This window comes from Haliaeetus albicilla, chromosome 20 (genome assembly GCF_947461875.1).
Source record: "Haliaeetus albicilla chromosome 20, bHalAlb1.1, whole genome shotgun sequence".
NCBI lineage: Eukaryota > Metazoa > Chordata > Aves > Accipitriformes > Accipitridae > Haliaeetus > Haliaeetus albicilla.
The window spans coordinates 26495836-26520538 of record NC_091502.1 but is presented as its reverse complement, the minus strand read 5'-3'; the positions used below and the strand labels follow the sequence as shown (position 1 = coordinate 26520538).

General features: G+C 44.7%; 1 protein-coding gene across 3 annotated transcripts in view; it reads left to right on the top strand.

Moving 5' to 3' along the window:
* The window catches only part of RAB6A (RAB6A, member RAS oncogene family), a 65225-nt gene extending 45678 nt beyond the window's left edge, over window positions 1-19547 (top strand). The window contains exons 4-9 of one of the 3 annotated variants that reach the window (XM_069808663.1): window positions 112-228; window positions 284-389; window positions 2296-2407; window positions 3599-3692; window positions 13250-13316; window positions 16438-19547. In XM_069808663.1, coding sequence (XP_069664764.1) covers window positions 112-228; window positions 284-389; window positions 2296-2407; window positions 3599-3692; window positions 13250-13316; window positions 16438-16502 — 561 coding nt within the window. In that variant the 3' untranslated portion in view covers window positions 16503-19547. The remainder of the gene's footprint in view (window positions 1-111; window positions 229-283; window positions 390-2295; window positions 2408-3598; window positions 3693-13249; window positions 13317-16437) is intronic. The other 2 variants (XM_069808662.1, XM_069808661.1) reach the window with 2 other exon arrangements.
* Window positions 19548-24703: the final 5156 nt, after the last annotated feature.

Below are 24703 nucleotides of genomic sequence, written 5' to 3'. Positions count from 1 at the left end.
ATCTCCTGCATGAGCTTATAATTTTTATTTAGCTTTTTTCAAAAAGTAAAATTTATTTACTCTTTTATTTTTAGTGGCAGTTTGGCTTTTTTAATTTTCTCCCACCCACAGATCAGGTTGCAGCTGTGGGATACTGCGGGTCAGGAACGTTTCCGTAGCCTCATTCCCAGTTACATCCGTGACTCTGCTGCTGCTGTAGTAGTTTACGATATCACAAGTAGGTATATTGCACTGGGTTTGACCTTTTTCTTATTTTTCTTGCTTGTTTGACTGATTTTGTTAGGTACGGTTGCAATTATGGGACACAGCAGGTCAAGAACGGTTCAGGAGCTTGATTCCTAGCTACATTCGTGACTCCACTGTTGCAGTTGTTGTTTATGATATCACAAGTGAGTGGGGGGAATTCTGCATTTCTAATACTCTGCCCCTTTCATCCTTTAGCCTAGCTTTGCATGTCCTATCACAGTCATCTGCTTGTTCTTCATTCTGGCATGAAAAAAAAAATGTTTTCTTTTATTGTAGTCAAGTTTTAAGCTAGCCACCTGGGTGCTGCTGTTGTAATGTATAAACTGTCTTACAAATGACATCATTTTGTAACCCTTTCCTATCACATTCTCCTGAAGCCTTGAGTCCTGGCTGGTCTTGTTGCACTTTACCCTCTTTCATCTGCTTTTTGATCATAATATCACCTATGACTTTTGGTCTCAAACACCTGTCATGTTCATAGATATCTGAATTCTTAAACTAGAGACTTTGCACTGATAGCTGTAGCTTGCTTCACTCCATTTACCCTCCCCCCCCCAAAAATATTCTGGGCATGGGCTGGGGGGGGAAATGCATTAACATCACATTTTCATTTGAATCAGTCACTTTCACATTTTGCAATATGTAAAACTTACCACTAAGCCCTTATCCTTTAACAATTGCTCTTTCATTTCTTACTAAGGTATGTACATTTTTGTGAACTAAAATATTAGTGCCTTTTCAACCTTTCTTCTTCTCTCCCTCCCCTCAGTCCAGAGACCCCTAACTTACTAGCTTTCTGTATTTACAAAGAACAGAAGTTTTGTTTTAGGAGAACTAAACCTTCAGACACTTTCAGTTCTAAACCGGAATTGACCGAGAGCAATGGCCTAATTCTATACAAATGCAGAAGTGCTCATCCTTTGATTTATAAATACTAGAAGATTACAGCAGGAACATGGGCTTTACCTATAAAAGCTTTAATTGTTAAAAATAGCACTTTCATTTGAGCTAAAATTACAGGTTAGCTGTGAACTTTGAAATTTTCTTACCGACCTAGCAAATTCAATATTACCAAGTAGTAAAGAGAAGAATTAAGATGCTGGCAAGTGATCAAGTCTTGACTGTCTAGCATACAATATATTACTATGCAGTAGAAGCCATTAAAAAAAAATCAATACTTGTCAAGAACTGCTGCAGAGCCTCCCCTTTTTTAAGTACTACTTTGGCAACTCAGATGCTCTTTGTGTAGCTAACTGGCAAATGCTGAGCTCCGTGGCAGCTTCTACACAACTCATTTTTCCTTAGAGGATGCAACTTTTCAAACAACATACTGTCTCATTAGATCAGGATAGCTTCCTAAAATTCTTATCTTGCAGCTTTTAAGGGCATATTATTAAGAAAAAGCATCTGTGGATAGGTTAGATTTGTATTTCTGGTTCTGTGCAAATGATTTGGAAACTATTTTGAACTCACTGTTCAACAATACAGGAGTTGCTAGTATGTTGTATAACCCTGATATTTCCTAGAGAAAATCCTGAACCTAGCAAGTAAAAAGTGATTAAGCTGTACAAAATGTGTAGCTGGTATTAAGTACTTTTGAGAAGCAATGAAACTGTTGGAACCTCTTGCTGTAGGTGCACGAGTCACGAGCAGTATAGAATGCAATGTCCCCATAGTATAGAATGCACATTAATCCCCATTCTCTATATAAAATATTTTATGTTGAACTAAAAAAAAGAGGGAACTGGTCTAAAACACAGTGATCAGACTTCTCATTTTAGATGCTGTCAAAACTAAATTATAGATCAACTCAGTTCACTTCCTGGCTTTGAATTCACCTGTAATGAAGTAGTAGCCCATTTGAAATTAATGCCAAAGTTTTCATATGCTTCAGTGTGGGAGACTTAGGGTTTCACTTGCTGACTCTTCATCTCCCTATTATGCCAATTCTAGAGAATATGAAGCTTTTATTTGAGGCTTACAGGTGTATTTACTAGTGATTGGTGAAGAATACCTGCAGTGATAATCCTCTCCACTGTTCTCTGTTAGATGTAAACTCGTTCCAGCAAACAACAAAATGGATTGATGATGTCAGAACGGAAAGGGGCAGTGATGTCATCATTATGCTGGTGGGAAATAAAACAGATCTAGCAGATAAGAGGTATGGAGGAATAACTCATCTTTCAAATGTTTTTCTTAATCTGCTGCTGTTTTCTCCTAGACAACTATTATAAAAAGGACACTTGTGTGTGGGTTTTTTTTCCCCACAAACTGCTCAAGCTTGTTTTAACTATGCTGGAGATGGCTGTGACTAGAGAAATCTCAATTTTAAAACTTCTTTCATTTGGATAAGCACAAGGTTCCAGCATGATGCTGTGAATGAGTTGAGAAACTGTCACCAACTTGTTCGGATGTCAGGAGAGAATGGAGTGTTAACTACAACCTCCATCAGTGAATGAATAAATGAAAGTCATTACAAATATTCATGCTTAATAGATTTGCTCAGATATATATGGTAGGTGCAAGTAATCCTCCCTTTTAAAACTCTTCAGGGTTTTTTCTAAGTTGGCAAACTTAAATATTTTTATTAGAAGTTGTGCATCTTCAGCTTTTGCTGCATTGTGTACTCTGCTTATTCTGGGTTTATGATATTCTTAGCACAAATGAGTAAAAAGTCACAAAAGTAAAACAAAAGCATGAGAGGGAAGTATTCTGGATTTGAATGAAATCCTTATTTCTTCAGAATAGATTCACTTGTGACCCCTATTGCAGATTTATAACAGCCTATTAAGAATTCCTTATGCACACATGTGCCCCTCATATACCTCATGATTTTTGTTTGGCAGTTCTTGAACCAAAGTTTCCCCCAGTTTTTGCTGTAGCAGACTGCTTAATGGGTGGCACACCTAGCCAGGGGAAAACAGGACAAAATTAATTTGATATGAGGTAGTTACGCTTGGTCCTTTATTAAAATAGTTTGGTAGGCTGCAGGTTAACAATTGTTACTGGGGTATTAAAATCTGTTGATTGCTAATTGTTCAGACATAAAAACATAGCTTTCTGCACAGGGATTTGGAGAAGTCTACTTGGCCCACTTAGCTGTTCCACTGGAAAGCTGAGTTCTACTTTGGGAGCCAAGTGTGCGACAGAGGTCCATCTGATACAATGAAATGATGATCCTTGTCTACAGCTGTGCTCAGTATGTGGCATCTGTGTGCATGGGAAAAAAAGTTAAATGTTTTCAGAACTGTTAATGAAGCAGTCATCCCTTTGGGTTGAAGATGAAAATCTTAATTTTCAAGGTGTTTGTCTTTTTGGGTTTTTTTTCCTAATTCTGTGTTATCTTTCCCAGACAAGTGTCCATTGAGGAAGGAGAAAGAAAAGCCAAAGAGCTGAATGTAATGTTCATTGAAACTAGTGCAAAAGCAGGATACAATGTAAAACAGGTGAGTAATGTCTCAGGACTGGTTGCAGCCTACAGTACTTCTGTTAATGCCCAGTTGTGGAAATAGGACTTCCCTAGACATTGGTAAGCCTTTGCAAAGGGTGTCAGAGGGACATTTGTAGTCCATACATAGTGAGCAACGTCTCGGAGTTGAATTTTTGACTGATGTTCAGAAGGATCCCTGACTTTGCAGCAAATGACTTTGAACTTCTTTCCCCTTAGAAAAGAGGAGTTACAGAAGTGTTGTGGGTACGGAATCATACCTTCCTGGATTTTTGATAATCCAGATTTGGTGTTTAGATTGAAGGGATTAAGGCATGAGCCAAAAAGTTGAGGAAACACAGGTCCAAGGACTGTTTCTGATATCTATTCAGTGAAAGAATGCAGGCAAACCAGTCAAGGAGGAATGCGATGGCTTAAAATGCTTCCGCTGTACAGTGAGACAGTGTAAACTGGTGTTCCCACTCTATTGGAAGGCACTGAAAGTGTGAGCAAATGTTCTTGGACGGCCGAAGCTATTTATTTCTGTTAGATGACGAGTTGCTTTTGAATTGCAGAAAGCAGTGAAATGTCTTCAGAGCTGATGTAACTGCAATGAAATTAGGTTTTATGTTGTGAGATGAGCTGCAGCTCTTTAAATTCTGACCTGCTAGATGAAGTTTTAGCACTTGTGTTAATGCAGATAAATCACTTGGCAGACAGTGAACTGGTGAAAGTAGTAAATGCTGTGGAACTGATCTGGTGTTTACATGAAAGAAATTTTGTTGAGCTTATTAGTTATGTAAGCAAATATGCTTACTAGCAGATCATGAATAGAGACATCCTTACTGACTCAGTGCATAATGGGATACTGCTTTTTCATTGATCTAGCGATTTCTCATACGGAGTCGTGACTGCTAAAGCATTTGGCAGCTGGTCTTGTGGTAGGAGGAAATGCAGTAGTGCAAGATGTAGAAGACATTCATTCTTGGGTGTCTCCACAGAGCAAACGCATGCACACACATACGTGTATGTATATAATCACATGTATATTTTATATATGTAGTTACACAAATGGTTTGTATGCAGAATTGTATCAGGAGTTGCTAAAACAGGGTTATAAATTACTTTGTACGTTATAGACAAGACTAAAGGGTCTGTTATTAAAATGTCCCTTGACTTTGTATATTAGTAGCAAAATTATTCCCTATATAATGGAATAATTAGATGTGTTAACTTAGCACTGTGTTTCAGTGCATTAGCAGGCATGAAAGTGTTCAGTTGCAGGGTCCACCAATTATCCTGCCACAACAGAGGGGCTGGCTTGTAATTAAGGCTTGGATTCTGTGCTGGAATCCTTAATCTTTACTTAGACTAGGGGGTGTGCACTTGAGAGCAGTTGCCTTGCTGAGAGGAATGATGATGATGAAGCTCTCTACTCCCTCTTTCCTTGAGGGAGTTGCTGTGCAGCTGACATGTTTCCAGAAGTCTGTGTCCAAGCCTATAAGGTAGCTTGTGGCTTTCAGGGCCAGTTGGAGCCCTGGTGATTTGAGATGTAAGTAGGAAAATCTTGTCTGGTATGCCTGTAGTCTGTTTTGGCATAAGATACTGTCGTTTAATAAAACATGTGCTTTGTAAAGCTATCACAGCCTTCATCATGAAGGATGGTCGCTCTGTTTAATACATTATGAAGGAACAAACTTTGCCTTTTTGTATTTTATGCTGAAGCTGTTCAGGGACTGTAGTAATGAGATTGTCAGAGCATAGAGCCATTTCTATAGCTGTAGCCTCACTTGCACACACTCTAGAGAAAAATCTTAGTTGCATAACGGAGGTCTAGACAAATTATGCCTCTGATTTTAATTGCCAGGTTACATGCTGTAAGACTACTTCTGTGAGAAAATAGACTTGGTAATTCAGCTCCAGGAAAAAAAAAAAGTGGTGGCGGGAGCCTGGGGGCTAGTTCTCTCTGTATTAAATAGAAGATTCGGTGTTCTGAGACATAAATCCTGTTCTTCACTAACATCAATAAACAGTAATATCTAAAAAACTTGGGGCTGTTACATATCACTGCATCATAATCCGAGTGGGTACTTCATGTAGTGTGAGGTCTTGTCAGAATGGGACAAGAAGACAGATTTTAAGTGACTTCGTTCTCTGTGTAAAATATCAAAACAAAAGATTGAAGTGGTTTTTCAAAAAGAACTAGAAATGGATTTTTCTTCTGAGTTTTGATCCTTGTGTTGCATGCATGGACTGGGATTTTCAGGAGCTTCAAAACTATTCTATATATTTGAAACCCTCATTTTTTATTAGTTTTGTAACTAGTTGTTGAAACGATTCTCAAAGGATAAGACTTTTAATACCGCTAGTTATCTAGATCTCTGTTTCCTTGCAGCTTCTCTATTGAATGGTATGAATTTCTTTTACTAACTTGTCAATAAATTCTTCCCCAATGAAATGGGAAAGCATATAGGTACAACTGCAGAATGGATACTCTTCCCATAACCTGTATAAAATCTTTCTTTAATAAGCTGAATGCAAATTTGACCTTCCCATAACTGATAACTTCTATCCATAATACATTCTGAGTCTGCAGAGCAATTGCTGTCCAAGTTATTTTCATACAGGATTTTTAATTCAAGTGTCAAATTGTTTTAGATACAAAGTCCATATTTTGACTACATATAATGAAACATGTTTATATAAAAATTAAGACCACTTAGTGCTGGATATCAAATGTTAACGTAAAGGTGAATCTTAGACTAGTTGACGAGTCATTGATTTGTCCACTAGGGTGTAGGTTCAGATTTAGCAATTACCATGCAGCTTTGATACTGCGTGTGACTGAAATATGTAGATTAGGGAATATGAACTGTTTTGGTGTGTGGCTTTTTTGTTTTGTTGTTGTTTTGGTTTTTTAACTTCCACACAAAACTCTTGCCTGCCACTGTTAAAAACTTCACAGGTTGTCAGTACTTCACTTGGCAGCCTGTCTGGACAGTCCAGAAAAGCTGACAAAACACTGTTGTTTCCCTGATGTCCTATTTTCCCCAGCACAAAATCTGTCCCCTGGAACTGAATCCTGTGCCCTGGATTAAAGGTAGGGAATGGCACAAGCTAATGCAGAAAGAGACTTGGGATGAAGTTGAACCCTCAGTCCTCTATTGTTGGCTTCTTGGCATTTTCATCCCCTTCTCATTAAGGTTTTGATCTCTGTGTGGTGTTGGATGTAGGCACCTTGATGTTACCAGTTCCAGAGTGAGCTCTGTTTTTACTAACACCTCGTGTTTGGCCCACCATAGCTTCCTTGCTTTCTTTCCATCCTCTCTTTCAGGTCAGAGATGTGAATTCCACTGTAACTTGTGTGCAGGTGAGTCCTGGAGACGTGAGTTGCAGCCCTCACTGCCCTGGATCTGACTGCCAGGCAGGGTTAGCAGACGCAGAGGCAGCCATTTGGGCAGCTCGGGAGATGCTGTGGGGCACTAGCCAGTACACCAACCTCATTCTAGTTTTAGTCAGATGTTGAAGAATAATGTTATCTCATAGATGGTGAACCTTAGTGCTCTTTGTGTTGGCCCAAGCACTAGGGTTCTCCAAGGATGCTGTCCACAAGGTTTCAGAAGCAGTGTTTGCCCCTTTAAGGATATGGAAGAAGCTTAGTTTCTTGTCCTGCTTGAGGAGGGTAATGGCTAAGACTTTTTCACCTCCTCGGCTGTGTCACTTTTTTCCTAGCCGTCTGTGGGAAGCCAGGGTACTTTTGACCTTGTGTGCTACTTTTAGCTTCTTGTTCATCCTTTGCTGCTGGAAGGCAGCACAGATAAGAGGAAGGGGCACTGTCTTCAGCTCTGTGCTCACTGCAGCTATCCTACAGATCCAGAGTGCCTGGCTTTATAGTGTGACTCTAGAAGGTGAGTTGCACCATACTTCAAACAGCATGTATTTTAATGCCGGGATCTTCTACCAACAAAGAAATAGAGGGGAATGTACCGCTGACAGGCTTTTTTTGTCATTCCCCTGTGGCATGAAAGGGGACAGCTCAGAAGACGGCACCTCAGCTAATGCAGTACTGGGGGCTGAGGTGGAAGTGAGTAACCTGTGGCTTGGTTTAGAGGCTTAGGGGTGGATCATCCATGTAGCCACTGCAGAGAAAGTACAGAGGATTTGCAGCCTCTGTACATGCTGGCTGAAACTTGGACATGGCAGACTTTCATTTTATGACTTCTCTGGCATTTCTTTTCCCCAAAGACTGATCTGATGAGCTGCTGGGGCAAGCCTCATCTCTCCTCGTTGCACACTGTCAAACTAGATTGTAACATACAGCTGCTGTGTGCTGTTGGATCTGTTAGCGTAGAGCTGTCTCCAGTCACCAGGGTACTATACACTTACTGTTCTTTCTGACTTTGGGGAGTGGGTGTTAAAGGAAAAATGAGTGGATGATACTATGGAGTAAAAATGGTGATATTATTGTTCTGGGGTTAAATTGATGCAGTAGGAAGAAAAAATTGGCTTTTGGATCCTGCAAGTTTCAGCAAAGACTGATTGCCGGGGAGCCTTAGACTGAAGAGAGAAGTAGATAACTTCAGTTAATGCAGAGAATCGTAGTCTCTAATTAATTTTATTTGTCAGCCCTGAATAAGCTTTAAAAGACTTTGAGTTTCATGCTCTATCTCGGCAGTCTGTATTTCAGGGAATCTTATTGTTAGTTTGTGGATTTCATGCCCAGAATATGTCAGGGTTCATTTTGCTGTCTCGTAGAAAGAGAGAGGGGGGAGAGCCCTGAAGACCTCCTTACAGCAGTACCTGGCACACTTCACATTTGCTCTCAAAGAGCCACAGGCTGAATATAGTATTTGGCAGAAAAACTTTCTCACGGCAGTAGCTAAAGGACCATGGCCCCTTGAGTAACCCTGTTTTCACAGAGCTGGCTGCATCTAGCAGCTTGGCTCTTTCTCCTGTCTTTTGATTTTTGTCTATCTGATGGGCAAGAATTACTCTTTGAGTTGCACTGCTCTCCTTGGAGAATGAGAATTAGGGAAACATTTTTGTTTGCTTTGCGTTGGAGAACAGGTTTCTTGCTTGGCTTTTCCATCTGGACAGTGATCCTCCTGTCCTTTCCATATTGCTGCCGGAGTGTTACAGTGAAAACTGTTTCATGCCTACAGTCATTTGTGACACTGATCTGTTGGGGATTTACTGGCTGGAGTAGTAGGAAAGGCACAGTTTGGCAAATGAATTGAAACTAATGGTGAGAGATGAGGGGTTTTTTTTTTCAGAGTTTAATCAGGAGGGAGGTTGCAGGGTTGAATGCTGAAAGAGAATTTGTGTGGCTCAGTCTTTCAGATAGCTGCGTTTAACTCCTGCCTTGGAAAAAAAGTCCTGAATGCTCACTAACACATGTTTTTTTATACACACATATGTGCACAGATATTTAGACATATATATGTGTGTGTGTATGCACTAATAATGTATGCATATATATATATATGCAACTGCCTGTGGCATTTTTCAGTGGGATAAGACTGCTGGCTTGGGTCCTGCGAAGCAGTAAGGTCCCTGTGTAGAAGGCTGCTTTCTAACCATCATGAAGTTTCCCTAATTGGATTTGTTCACACATGCTGTGGCTGATAAGCAGAAGGTTAATAAGAAAGAAAGTTATTTTCTTAGTTGCCAAATTCCTTTTTTAGTCAAATAATTTAGGGGAGAAATACCGCTAAAGGCATAATTTTATTCCTGGTCTTAATGTAAAGAAAGGATTACTGTATTTTAAACACTTAGCCTTTCTGTCAGCAGCTTGGTTTAAATGCAGTAATTCCAGTTGGCTCCCATCAGCTGAGGTTTTTTTTAAGACTCCCCACCTCTCCCCTCTATAAACTGCATCCCTCACTTTCTACGTATTGAACAAGAGGGAAATAAATAGCAATGTCACAGTTTAAAGCAATTTTTTTTTGTAATGCTGTTTCCACCTAGGATCTCAAGGTGCATGACATCAGCAAAGAGCTGTATGAAGTGATGCATTTCCCCTCTTTCTATCGGAGCAAAGATGGCAAGTGAGCAACCTAATTTAGGCATGATCTGGTAGGATTGTGCCAAACTCTGTTGCATAGCCACCCTTAAAACTGATGGGAGGGATTTTTTTTCTACCCCAAACCTTCTATGTCAAGAACTGGGTCAAAATTACTCTTAAGACTGTAGTGTATGAGCAAAAAAACCCGCCAGTATACTGGAGGGGTAGGTAAGCTAGTTTGCTCCATTTTCTACATCTAGTGTATCACTTGCATATCAGCAGGAAAGTGTGTGTTGGAAGGATGAGAGGTTTAACAGATCTTCTCCTGCAGAGCTAATAGGGATAGATATAGCTATGAAGTGATGTGCCAGAGAGGAGCAGAGTTTACCATATCATCTATTTATGCATTGACAACATACTAGTACACTTCTGAAAGCATAACCGTAGGTGGTATTTGAATATTTTGCAATACAGCTGTGTGGCTGTCCAATAATCCTTTTTTCCTTTTTTTTTTTTCCCCAGAAGTCACAAAGCTGTTTATTTTCATAAAACCGAAGTTGAGATCTGTTAATCAGCCTGTGAAAGCTCACCAAATATTGAACATTTTGAGAGTAGAAGTAACTTTAGGGAGAAAGCCCAGTAAAGAACAAGAGTCAGAACCTTTTGTACCCAAATGTGATTCAGTCAGGAAGTCTGTTGAAGACTGTTAAATGCAAAGAAACCATCGAGACTGCAAAGCGCTTGTGGATTCAAATATGGTACTAAAACTTTTAAGGCTTCCAGAGGAAGATGAGATTAAATCTCCATTACTTCCTTGATCATCTCCAAGATGCAAAAGAGCTTATAATGGATAGTCTAGTGCTATACTGAGTGAAAGAAAAGCCTTCTGAAAAGTAATAAAGCTAAGGATGTTGGTAGTGCTGTCCTCTTATCTGATTGGAATGGCAAGGAAAAATAATGCTGACCATGAGGATATGATGAGAGATTGCTCTGAAAGTCTGCAGCTTCTTTCTTTTCCCCCATTTCATTCTTACAAGCCAAAGTGCTCATGTCTGACTAGTTTTAAAATGCTTGGAAAAATCATAGTCACGTTGCCTTTTCAAGCAGAATTAAGAGTGAAGAGTGGTGGTGAGATGAGGCAAGCAGATACAGTAACAAGAAGTGGTGAGCTCAATTGATAGGACTTTTTTTGTACAAGGATTACAACTAGATCAAGGTTTAGCTTCTCCCCGTGTCAAAATTATCTTAATTCTGACCAGGAAGTCTCTCTTGCCTTTATACTTTTGGGTGGTTGTGTGTTCCTGCTGTCGGTGTCGGTGGCTAGTACAGTTTAGCATCTAGAATTTTGACGTGATCTTTGTTTCTTTGTTGTTGGCATATGAGAACTTTTCAGTGAGGCTGGGAGGCTCAAGATAATGGCAGAGGTTAATACAAACTTTGAGGGGGATACCAAGCTTTTTTGCTTTGAAATTGTTGGCTAAAATCAGTGAGATACATCAAGGACCGGCTTCTTAGACCCTATCCTTGTCTCAGTCCAGATTTCAGCGTATGCCTATGAAGTGGTGTTGCTGTTGGTGAAAAACGGGTGAGGATGCTGGAGATGGTTTCTAGAGTGGTTATGAGGGAGATGATGGGAATGGCGAAGGAAAGCAGCTTTGCCTTTTTCTACCTGTCAGTTTTGTCCTCTCCTCACGTAGCAGTCTCTTTGTAACAGCAGTGGTAACAGCGAAGGTCAGATACCAATGAGCATATTGTGTTTGTACTCCTGTCCTGCCCTGCAAAGGTCACAGCTGCGCCTGACAAACCTGGGGACTTATTCATGATTAGCTTGGAGGGTACTTGTCAAGCTGATAAAGTTGTCTTAATGTCTTCCCATCATCATTTGGACGCTCAGGGCCAAATTTGCAAAAGCACTTGTGCCCTGATCTGCAAAGCTGTTTCAGGTACCAACATTCATAATATAAACAGACTGACAGTGGCTTGGCTCAGTTTTCTGTAGAAAGTGGGTCACTGGGAATAAGTGGTTTAGCTTTGTGTCATTTGAGGAGAGGACTGAAATAATGTGCAATAATGTCCATTTAACACATTAAGGCTGACGTCAGACTTGCACCAGGCATTTTGGGACTCCTGAGCTGCTGTCGGGCATGCAGTGTGGTGATGTTAACACACTGATGGATGGAGATGTTGAGCGCTTGGTAACATCTAGTGTCCTGGATGCCTGATAACATGCAAGCAAGAAACATATAGAAGTAACAATGTCTGTAATGGTGTAAAAATATTAATGCAGTGTATGTCAGAAGCTCATCTGGGTGTGTGCTGAGTGCATCAGCATGGGATCAAAACTCTACTAGGGCTGTTCTTCAAAGGTAAGAAACAATTAGGTAGCCATTTGATAACCCTGATGAATAGTAAAGGTGCTGTATATCCTTCCATCCATCTGATCTGTCCTGTCCTCCTGTCCTGCTGCGCGCACACTTGCCGAGGCACATAAAAAAGAGAACACTACTGATGAAACTTGTGTGTTTCCTACCAACTGAACATGGCAGCTTCTCAGAGAAATCGCACACAGCTGAAGGATAGTCCTTAACTGTGCTGTTCCGGTGCAGGAGAAGACAGGGTATCGTGGGCTCAGGAAATTCACGTGAATTCTCGTGCATTAATAGTGGACAAATCTGTAGGGTCCTTGCCCAGAGGGCTGGGGAAAAGCCATGTGGTAGGAACCAGAAGTTTGACCCTCAGGGGCAAAGGTAGGAAATGCAGGAGAGGGAGTTGATCCTGTTCAGTCTTATCTCTCAGCCTCCTTCAAGTGGAATAAAACTACAAAGAGAGTTTGGAGCTAAGACCTTGCTAGGAGACAATGTCCAAGTGAGAGGTAGAACAACTGCTTTGGGATTGCAAGTGCTCTTGACACTTGTTCCTGCTCTGTGTTTTATACCCTGAGTATGGACAAATGATAATGATGGAGTGGGTACTGAAAGTTGAGGGTGCTCAGAAAAGGATTGGGCAAATTCCTGAAGGAAAGATTCTTTGTCTGGTTCATAGGGAGCCTGAGCCACAGATAACGTGGAGCCTGGAAGAAGGTGCTTAGGGGATGTCATTACGTACATGCCCTATTCTGACGCTCTTCCATATGTGCTAGCTTGGCCAATATTGGTGACAGACTCCTGGATGTTGTGTTTGACTTTTATCAGTGTGTCCATGCTCCTGTGTAGCGAATACTCTGTGCAGGTGTGAAGGTGGAGTTCTCATCTGACTTGGGGAAGTTGTTGGGGGTCTGTGGACATCTATGGCAGATGTGAAGTGGAAATGCTGGATTCCAAACGGAGCATATTTGCAGAGAAGGTGGTAGAAGGTTTGCTGCTTGTAGCCAGTAACATTTGATCTTCAATAACAACAAAAATGTGGTTTGCCTTTTCGTAAGAATAAAGGTTATGTTTGGTGTCAGGCTTTTTGGTGTAAGCAGTGTAAATAGTACCAAAGGATGTATTGAATCATTGTTTGAACTGTATCAACTGGGGTGCACTCTTTAAAGTACGATTGTTTTGATCTGTTCCCTGTGTGGTTTTTTGCAGCTTTTCCGACGCGTGGCAGCTGCCTTGCCTGGAATGGAAAGCACACAAGACAAAAGTAGAGAAGACAGTATCCTTTATGCGTCTGTGCTGCGATTCAGTGGTGGCAAAGCGCTGCCAGGCATTACCGTGGACGAGGAAAATGCAGGCCCTGAATAACAAGGATGAAGGAGGAGGGAACAATCTCTCTCCTGCAGCCCTTGGTCAGCTTATGGACATCCTAAAAAGAGGCCTGAGAGGGGGAATAGGGGCGAAGTCCTGAGGAAGAAGGCCTGGTGGGATAGAAGGCTGGGACTAGGAGTGTTAAGCGTGGAGGCCCCTACTGTAAAGCAGGGGAAGTAGGGATGCTTAGGGCTGTGAGGTAGTATAAAAGTGAGGACAGCTGAATGAAAGACAACGGGAAGGTGCAGAAGGGTGCAGTCAGATCCAGATGCTTGGTGTCTGAGGAGGTTGGATGTGAGGAGGGAGGGGGAGACTATGAAGTGGGAGAAAACAGCTGCAAAGAGCCCTGAAAAAAACTCTATGGCTCTTGCAGATTTGACCTGCAGAGTCCTAGAATAAGCTAGGGTGGAAGGGACCTCTGTAGGTCCCTTCTCCAACCCTCCTGCTCAAAGCAAGGCTAACTCCAAAATCAGGCCAGTTTCTCAGGGTCGTGTTCAGGGAAACTTCAGACATCTCCAAGGATGGACATCCCATAACCTCCCAGGGCAGCCTGTCGCAGTGCTTGACCCCAGGCAGCTCTGGGCAGGCATCTGTGTGGTGTGAGGGAGGAGAAGACTCAACTGAAGGGATCAGTCTTGGGCAAAGGAAAGGAGGTGGCATGAGGGATGGAAAAGGGATAAAGCTTTCTGCATAACAAGCAGTATGGCTAAATCTGAATCGCTTACCTGGCCAGCTGGGTGTGTTTTGGGAGGGCAGTTAAGCCCATGAAGGTGCTTTTGTGGGTGGCTTGTGACGGAACTGTAGGAGTGATTGTGGTTGTTCAGCATAGTTCTGAAGGTGAGAGAAGTTCTGTGGTAACTGAGCCACTTACAGTCTCTGCTCCAGCTGAATACCTATTTCTGCTCCCTTGGATTAGAGAGGACAGGTAATGCGGAAAGTGGAGAGAGAGGGCTGCTTGCCTCTGCACACAGCTCCTCCTGCAGCAAGAGTGCTGGATGGGAGGTGAATGGACAAAGAGTGGGGGAAACCACGGTGGGTGCTTCCAGGTGGGAGCAAAGAGGGGTTGCATTGCATCTTGATTGAAAGAGTTGATGAGATGCTAGAAGGGGGTAAGCTTTTTTGAGTGGAGGAACTTTTTTTCAGGGTTGTCAGTTTTATTTGCAGCAGCGATCATGTAGCCGGCAGCTGGTAAATGGAGGACAAGTGGTACTTTGGAGGAAGGATGTGGCAGGAACTGTCAGAGGGGGACAAGCTTGGTGCTCAGACTACATCTCCTGTAGAGTATCTTACTGCAGAGGGGAAAGGAGGATTTGGGAAGCTGTGGGTTGCAACTGCTAAGGCACAAGCTTTGTGCGATATAGACTTGATTGATCAAAAATACTTTGTTATGCAGGTCACCAAAAGGTTAATGAGCAACCATCTTTATTAATGAGGATGGTAGTAGCATGCACAGGCACTGGCTGATGGGCCTGCAGTTTCCCTATCAGGGAGTTTGATCACTGGTCTCTAAATGGGAGTGCAATAAGGGCACTTTGAATTTGACTTCCTGCAGGCTGCAGATAGCAGAAATTGAATACAATTGTCTCCCAGACAGCTTTACTAGGATTAATAGTGGGGGGTTTTCCATAGGCTTTTTTTGCAGAACGTTGAGGGTTCAAGGATCTTGAACTGCTTGTGTTTGGTGATGAAGCTGGCAAGGCTCATTTTGAGCATCTCTGACTCTTATAAATGTGTGTCGAGGTTTAGGTCAGCGAAACAAACAGACCAAATATTTCAGACGGATTACTGGTCTTTTGTTTCCCTTTTTGTGTTTATTTTCTCCCAACCTCTGTAAGAAGCAACTTCAACCCCCTAAAGAAATAAGTTGGAAGTACCAGCTGTGTGACCTGTTTGCCTCTGTGTTAACTGATAAGGGAAACGCTTGAGACTTTTGCTGAACTGCCTTGAGTCGGGTTTGGGGATTAGTGTTCAAAGCTCCTCCTGTGAAAGGCTGCGTAAGCGTTGTAACTGTAGGGCATCAGTCGGGAATTGGAGCGCCACAAAGGGAGTAGCTTATCACAGGCTGGTTCAGAGCAGCAAGCTCTCCAGCGACCTTATGTTCTTCTTGGATATTAGCTGTCGTTGCAAGGGGTGAGTTCAGGGAGGCAGTAGGGGTTTTGTTGGCTGGCAGCGGGGTGAGCAGAGCAGTTTAACTAGAGGAAGGATTGATGGGAGAGTTCAGGATGGCATGTACGGAGGAGCATCGCATCTGCGAGCTGTGGGTGGTGTAAGTACTCGGGGGTTAGTGATGGGCACAGCGTGAGAAGGAATGGCCTCGCTAGAATATGCTGCTGGGGGATTCTCTTAGCAGAGCACACGCTGCCATCTGTATTCAAACCCAAACAGCCTCTCCTGCCTGTCCAAAGCTGCGTGCGGACAGGGGAGCGAGAGGGAAATACTTGCCAGTTGGCAGTGAAGTATAGAGGAGCAGGAGTTTGAGAAGGAAGCGAGCTTTCCTTCCCTGGTTTCCTCCAGACTCCTGCTATCTCCAGGGCTTCGTTGTTCTTTGAGCCAGCAGATAGAGCCCCTCCTGGGTGCCCACCAGCTGCAGGTGCTGCTCTCAGTGCTGGAAGGCTGAATCCAGCATTGATTTGAAACTGGGAGTTTCCAAGCTGTTACTGGTTCCCTCTGGAAATGATGATTAGACCCACCTTTCAGCGTATACATCTTTAATTACTGTAGCAGTCACTTTAGAATGAGAAGAGATAGCTGGGGAGGAGCAGACTCTGGTTAGAGACAGACGTTTGGGGTCTGACATTATTTCTGCTATGTACTTAAGAACGTGCTAATGCCAGGGCAAGCGGGGCTGCTGAGAAACCTGTATCTTGACTTTGTTTTGAAGCTGGTCTTTTCAAGAGCTTTTTGAAAATACTTTTCAAGTATTTCAGTGGGCAATACTGAACTGAAAATGCCAGTCAAAATCCTGCCCCACCAGTGCTTGGTAGGGAAACAGACTTGGATATTTCTTTGCCTTAACTTCTTTCTTCCAGTGATTGACATAAAACTGGAAAAGCCTCAAGAGCAGCCTGTCAGTGAAGGAGGCTGTTCCTGCTAATACCATGTGGCTTCTACCTTTCTCCAGAACATCACTGCTTTCCCTCCCTTTACTCTTCATTGACTGCAGTGTGAATATTGGCTTGAACCTTCCCCTTTCAGTAATAACGTATTGCAGTTCATCATCGCTGGCTGTCTCGTGGAGATGATCTATTAGCTTCACAAGCACACACACACACACACACACACAAAGAAAATGTCAGTGTCTTCATTATTTATAAGAAAAAAAAAAAGCCAAAATATTCCAGCATATTCTAGTTATAACTTTAAAAAAAATAGGTACAATTTCTTAATATTTGTTCCTTTTTTAATATGTTATGATATTGCACTTTGAAATGATGGAAACTGAGTAAGTTTTGAATTGGACTTAGACGAGATGTATGTGCAGAAGAATGCTCGCAAATCTTACCCATTTGATTTCTCTAACAAACTGGAAATGACTAGACGGCAGTCAGAAATGCAAGCGGAGGTGGTATATGCTGAGGGTTAAATGCTTATCCTTACAATAATAAAAAAATTAAAACCAAGCTCTTAATCTTTTGAGCAGAGATAGTCTGACTGGTTTTCAAACCCCCAAATGTTTTTGGAAACCAACCTTAGCGGGGGTTTCGACACCACAAAAGGCTACTGGATTTTTTAGTTCTTGCAGAGGCAATGTGAACACATTTCCAAGAAAGAATACTGAGAAATACAAAGTGTCTTTCTGAACTGGATGAATGGCTTCTGGAGGATTTGGGGGGGAAGGAGAGGGTGGATGTGCATTAGCAAAACACTTGCAGGAAACAGGGAAATATGTTTCGAGTGCAAGATGAGTTTTAAGAGCAATTTTTTTTTTTCTTTTATGTAGAACACCAATGAAGTAAATTGTTACTGCCTGAGAGATGGGAACATAATGTTTTCAGCTGTTTGGAGGAGAAAGCGGTTTGCTTCTTTTTTTAGGGGAAATATTAAGTGAATTCAGGACTGGCACTAAAACCTGCTGAAGCGGATTGAAACCTTTTAAATTTGGCAGAAAGAGGAAAGAGCAGCTGGATTACCCAGTGGAGATGCTGTGCTCACAGGCCAGTTCACGGCTGGGAGAGAGGGGGTAATGGAAAGGGGGAGTCGCTCCCGCTTTTCCATAGCGTGGTCGTAGGTTGACTGGGGAAGAGGGTGTTTACTTTGATCATACAGAAATCTAGTTGAGAGATCTTAGATGGAAAGGAAGGGAGTTTAATAGGATGGAAACCAACTTACGATTATGCAGATTTATGCCTTTATTTTTTAGCTTTTTTTTTTTTATGTTCAGTCTTCCAAGTTGGTTTAGTTCGGTTCACTAGAGCTGTATAGTTTGGTTAAATAAGTAGTAATTTAGTTTTCTATTTAACTAGGCTTACAATTAACCATTTTTCTTTGATATTTATTTCTTTGCTTAATTTTTTACTATTTTCAGTAATTATGTTTTGTTTTGCTGAGGAATCTGTTTAGAGCTTTGCTGATGTTGCGAGATGTAGCTACCCGAGAAACACGGAATCGAACACACTAGAAGTGCACCCTTTTAATCTTTACTAGTCATTGTGAAGTTGCTGTGTAAGTTAATAAACACAATTGTAAATACATTGTTTGCTGGGCGAATATGGCTGAGTTACAGTGCAGGAAGGAATTCTTGAGTCTGTGTTGCGATTGCTACTTAAATGAACAATTGCAAGCAAATATTCAGGCTCCTCCTTTGTTCTCTTCTGCCCCTCTACCATCTAAGATAACCAACCGGGGAAGAGAAAGGGAATCGTCCTCACCACCACTTTCACCAGGAAATGGGCATAAAAGATTTGGAATTCTTCATTCCTGAAATGAATGCTAGACTCGTGCCCTGCCCTGGGTTTATAGCAACTCTGCACAACAATAACTTAAAGGCAGAATGAGATGTAAAGTGCTTTTATAATGCAATATTAAAGGCGAGTTTTTTTGACGTGGCATGTCTTGAAATAAACATCAATGATATGTGACAAAGGATCATTCTTTATTTAAAAGAAACTCTTGGGGGGAAGGAAACCTGGCTGCTTTTCCTGTATTGTACTGTTCTTAACTGTGCAAAAATGGTTCATCTTGCTGCTTTTTCGTTTTGGGTTTCTTTTGGTTTTTGGTTTGGTTTTTTTTTTTACCCCTTTGGTTCTTCATGCAACTTACGTTGGCCATCATTTGCTGTTTTCCACAAGCACATACTTTTTTGCCTCTGATATAACCAAACCCCTACGTTTCCCATAGTTAGAAGCTTTAAGCACTGGATTTGCAAGGAGCTGGCTTAGCATGTACGGGTTATGGTGGACGAGCAGCTCGGCTGCTTTTAATGGAAGCTGCTTGTGGAGAGAGGCTGCATGTCTGGGATCAGGTTTGTTCAATGGGCCCGTTATAACTTGCTCTAAAAAAAGGTCTAGAAAGGAGCGTGCCCACAAGCTCCATGTTCAACACAGCCCTGTGGTTGCAGGAACAAGGATGAGTCGTCAGTTGTTTGGCATTTAACCCCCAGGAGGGCCCTGAGGTCTGCTCAGGACAGCCAGGTATGTTTTAACGTATGTCCTTGCTGATAGTCAGTGCTTAACGTGACTACAGGACTCAATCCTGTCCTAATCCCGGTTTTCCAGAGAAAAGACACTTCCAAAGTGAGCACAGGAGCAACACAGTCTTAATTTTTTTTGCACCATAATTCCTCGCTCCATCCGTCTATCAGGTTTTAGGTTTTAATTTTCTTTTGCTCCATCGACATGGCCAGTAGAACCATGGGAACAGACTTTTTTAATGATGATTTTGTAAACAGTGAAGGTTTCTGCTCTGTTTCTTTTCTCCTCCCCACTCTGGCTTGATTGTTGTACAGTACATTATGCAGCTATTCCATTACTCACTTTTTGTCTTGATACAAGTAGTTGAAGAAATTGTATAAGGGGAAAAAGGTTCCTTTTCTTCATGTTGGAATGTCACTGGTACCTCAGCTCTGTTTGATAATATGAAACAACAACAACAACAAAAATCCTTAGCGCTTGAACTAAATAAATACCTGTCTCATTGGAAAGCTCTGGGTCTCTTCTCTAAGTATGTCCATCAGAACGCAGGTTCGGACGCAGGGGGTGCAGGGCCTCAGGCTCATGCTTTTGGGGTTTGAAGCATGCAGGAGGCTTTTTTAAGGGCAAGAGTAAGTTTGGGGGGGGGGTGTTTTGGGTTTGGTTTTTTTTTTTTTTGTGGGAGGAAAGATGGTGGAGTTGTGTGCTTACTGTCACTCCGGTTCTATACGGTGTCTCTGCGATTGTTTCCAGTGATCGACGAGTGATATCGAGGACGGGTACAGAGAGCATGTCCTCTGCCTGCTGCAAGTGTGCCTGTCTGGTCCCTTCTCGCTCTCGAAATCCAGCCGTTTCCTCCCTTCCCTTTCACAAAGGTGATTCGGGCGCGTTGTGCGGCTGCACTGCTGCCTGCTTCGGCTTCCCTGGGTGCCTGCTCTGCGATAGCCGGTGAGCGCGGGTGGACCAACCCCACCTTGAGGAGGATCCTCCTTAAGCCTCCATCTTGCTGGAGATTGCAGACGAGGGCTGCGGGGACGGGTAGGTGAGTACCAGTAATAGATGCTCTTTGACAGAGTTATCCGTGTCTAGTATGCTAGGGAAATTAACTGGGGTTTTTTTTGGTCTGGTAACACCAGCAGCCTAACCTCTGTCACTTGTTCAAGCTCTCCTATATTAAAAGGACTGTCAGTAAATTGGTCGTGAAATTTGGCAAGCAAGAAACTTGAACATAGTCTTGTAGCTGTGGAGATGTGCTGGAATTAGTGATATGGGAACAGCCGTATGGTGAGGCTGTATGGGGACAGGTCACTGGAAAAGGATTTTGTCACTGCGGGGAGCTTCTGTTCCTTGTACCTGGCACCCAGGTTCTGCCCTGGGTGGGAGCAGCTGAAAACACCACGTTCACCTCTCAACAGTGGGTTTGGAAGGAGTTGAACTTCAGTGGGTGTTGTCTCCCGGGTAGCACTGAAGCGTGATGGTCTCAATCCCTCACTGCTCCCCGTTTCTGCTGAATTACCTTCATGCTGCTGCTGTATGTAGCCTTGGGGCTGTCACCTCAAATACCGGTACCTCAATTTCCCATCTATAAAAGGGAGCTGGATTAAACTACAGAGAAGGGGCTGTCTCTGAGCAAGGCATGGTCCGGGGGCACACATCAGCTAGGGCGCAGGATGCTGGTCCTGGCCGTTAGCTCGCGGCTGCAGCAGGTCAAGCTCTCTGCTTCCAACCTTGTTGGTTTTTATTGGCTATGAAGTCAGGTAGGGAGTGTCTGGCTCGGATTAGAGAGTGCCTCATGCTGGCGTTTGCTGATGGCTTCTTTGTCTGCTCCGCTGGAAGGGTCAGCGCTGATTTTGCCAAGCTGGAAGAGCCGCGGCATTCTCCTAGCAGCATCTGCAGAGCTGCCGCAGCAGCCGACGCCATCCCCTCGCCACACAGTGTCGGGTTTGCTTCCAGCGCCCAAATCCTCAGCAAACTAGACAGTGAGAGGGCTCTACCTGATGCAGCAGCATCTTTTTCCATGCTGGGCATGTACCAGCTCCGAAAGGAAGATAAATGGAGGGTGGGCAGGCTGCTTCTTTACCTGCGACGTGGCTGCGGCAGAGGCCGCCAATGCTCCCGCAGTCAGGAGAGCAGCTGCAAACACCCGGACCTCAAAACAGCCTCTCCCGTCTGCACTGCCATAGCGCTCGGTGCTCAGCCTCCTCCTCTGCTGCTCTGTCATTGCCTGAGCTGGGGTTTCCAGACTTGCTGGGCTTGGTTTTTCATCGATTTGCGAAAGGACCTTTTTTTCTTTTTTTTTTCTTTTTTTTTTATTTTAACCCTGTCTTTAACAACCTTTCCCTTCTCCACCTGGTCGGACCGCGTGCCAAAGTCGAACATGGCTTTTTAAAAGGTATTTGGGATCCTCTTGTAGCGCCTGAACGTAACCGACTGCCCAGACGGATGCCGTAAACGCCTGGCTGAGGCGTGCCGGCAGTTAAACGCCAGCTGAATTGCAATGACATGAGCAGCTCTGCCGTTCCCTGGAGGATGAGGAGTAGGGCAGGGCTGAAGGCAGCTCGGGGTGGAGGCAGCCAGGTGATGCTCCTGCTGCCCCGCGGTTCTGCCCTGCTGGGTTCCGAGGGAGGAGGCTCTCCACAAGCGCTGTTTCCGAATCGAATCTTCCAGGCTTGCCACCTGTTTCTGAGGTTTTGGGTATAAATTAAAGCCATTTTGAGTGCTTGCTGTCGGCCACCCAGAGAGCGCGTGTGGAACGAGGGTTGTGTTAAAAGCCTTGATTAAAGTTGCCGCTAATGAAAGCACTGAAATCACTCTGTATCCCCCCTGCGCAGCCAATGGGTCCATCCGCGGTGCTGCGTGACCTCGGATACGGGGTGTTTGAGGGAGAAAATGGGGTTTATCGATGCTTGCAGGGCTGGTGGTGGAGTTGGCACTGACCTTTCCCGCTTTTATCCAAGCTGGGGAAGAGGGTGGAAATTTGAGGCTTGATCCTGACATTTGCTGAGGCGTAGTGGCCTGCAATGCAGCTGCTTTATTTCCAGATAAGTGGTTTTTGATCGCAGCGAGGGTCAAGCAGCTTCCAGCTGATTCCTTTGTTGTGACACTCAGGGACAAATCTATAAGGCAGTTTGTGGGCATACTTGGATGTTAACATCTTGAGCCTGGTCCCACCGCGTTAATCCTCATTTCGGAGGGTTTTTTGAGTTGTTCTGGGCTTTCGCCGGCGTTTGGGGCTTCGGCAGCCCTTACTGCTGGGAGAGAGGGGTCAGATGAGTCTGTATTTGAGTGCGAATGGAGTGGGTCAACCCTAATTTCTGGTTTTCGGCACTTCTTGTCCCGCTGGTCCTGTGCGGCGTCAGTCCTAGTTGGCACCGAAGGCCCCCAGGAAGCCCCTCTCCTGTGGGCCAACACCTGAGCGGAGCGGAAACCAAGCCAGGTGGTTTGTGGATGATGGCTTCTATTGTTTATGCTTCCAAATTTCTTTATAACCTATTTAATTGCTCCCTCATTTAGCTTCCTAGCGAGGGGTCTGGCTGCCATCAGCTGCTCCCACCGACAGCGCGAAGACCCCAGGAATCGCTGCTGGAGGCACGTGCTGGTCCATTGCTGCCCTTCCCGGTGGCCTTGCCTGGATCACTTGGTGTCTGTGGGTCTTCAGGAGATGGGCACAGCCCCATACGGTAGGAGAGAAGCGGGATCATCCCTGGGATGTTCAGGTACCACAGGGATGGGGAGCTTGGGGGTCTGTCTGAGCTGGGGAAAAGGAGCTTTTGCAGGTCAGCAGCTGGACGTGGCGTGGAAAGGAGTGCTGATTTCCAGGTCGTGCTGCTCTCGGCGAAGCGTTTCCAGATGTTTCCATCTCCAGGCATGTCTCACCCTTGGGTTAAGCACCTTGTGCGGTAACTGCCTGCTAGCCGCTCCTGGCCTGGCGCTGGAGATGGGCTTGCTCAGGAAAAGCTCCCTCTTTTCCCAGATCTGCCAACGCCCAGGATTGCTGAAGTCCCTGAGAAAAAAGGGTTTAGGGGACATCCCCCTGCTTGGTGTGTCCCTACAACTGCCTCTTCCCTGCCTAGCCCAAATGGTCTTGCTCCCGCAGGTTGTGCTGATGCTTTATTCCCACTGGAGCTGGGCTCAACCCTGGGGGGGGGCTCCGCATCCCAGGCTGCTTCGTTAACAGCCAGACGCGCTGCTCTGCTTCCTGGCAGATGGGACGGCACCGGGGAGTCTCCATCGGCACTAATTGGCAGCGGCACCAGCTGGGGTTTTACGCAGCCCCGGAGCCAAACCAGACTTGACCCTTGTACCCCTGTACCTTGGGACCTGGTGGTGGGGACAGGAGATGGACGCCCTCCCTGGCTGGACTCCGCTCGCCGTGGGGATGCCCCATCCCTCTGCCCTGCAGCGGGTCCTGCTCCCTGGCTCGTTTCCAGCCACGCGGAGGAAAGGGCTGTGGCTCCCAAAGCCCTGCCTTTGGGACCAGGGTGGGGGGGGGTCACCCTACAAAGGGTCTTCTGGTCCTGCAGGGACAAGTTTAGGTAGAAGTGACGATGGAAAATAGGTCGGAAAACGGGACAGCAGCCTCCTCTGTTAGACGGGGCCAAGTGCGGATTCAGGAGGGAGCAGATCTAAGCAGTGTTCGGCCTCCACGCAGCTCGTTTCCCATCTGATGTGCATCCTAAAAGCAGTCGTGGGTTTGTTGTTTCATTTCTGTGTCATGTCCCCACTACCCCTTTCCCGTTGCAGGTTGCAGCAGAAATAACTGCGGGGGTCTGGGGATCGGCGGCAGAAGAGAGCACGCGCGATGCCGTGGGGAGGTGTAGAGGTGAGTGTGCCGTACGGGGGACCTGGGCTGGGAAATAGAAGGCAGAAGGGATGAGGGCGCAGAGGGGTGGATGGGGCTGGATCCTTCTCCTCTCCACCCCTTGAAAGCTGGGGTTTGCGTCCTGGGATTAATGCGGCGATGGAGGGGCTGTGGAAGAAAGCCTGAACCCCTGGCTTAGAAAATGCTGAATTTTTTCTAAAAGCAGGGGGCAGGCAAACCTCAGCTTCTCTCTGCTTTGCAAATTAAATAGACCCAGGGATGCTTTTGAGCCATCTCGAGGCTTAAAACGGGGCTGGCAGGGCCCTTTGCTGCACTCGTCCCTTCCCGAATGGAGATGGCTCATCCCGCAGGGTCTGAACTTGAGATGCAAGGGAAGGAGCCGCTGTGGCGGCACATCATCGTGGTTCTCTAGCACTGCGATGGAGCCGCGGTGAGCGGGATTTCTGGGACAGCTTTTTCCCTTCTGTGTCTCTTCGGGGTCGTCGTGCCGCGTTCAGAGGCTGCGAGCGGGGACCCCGACAGCCTGTGGTGCTGGGGACCCCGTGTGGGTGCTGCGAGGTCTGCTCAAACCCCGTTTTTGCAAGGAGCAGAGGATGGTTTTGAGCTTTCCAGTAGCCCGTCCCTCCCCTCGGAGCTCCCAGTTGAAAAAGGGGGAGGAAAAGGGGCGCAGGAGGAGATGCAGGAGCTGGTGACATCCACACGCAGCTGTCAAGGGGGACCCAAACCTTCCCACCCCCTGGAGATCGGTGAGGATGAGCAGCCCCCTCCCCATCCTCACTCACCAGCAGGCAGGGTCTCGGTTTTTGCTGCCTTTATTAGACTGCAGATAGCTTTTTGTTTTCTTTT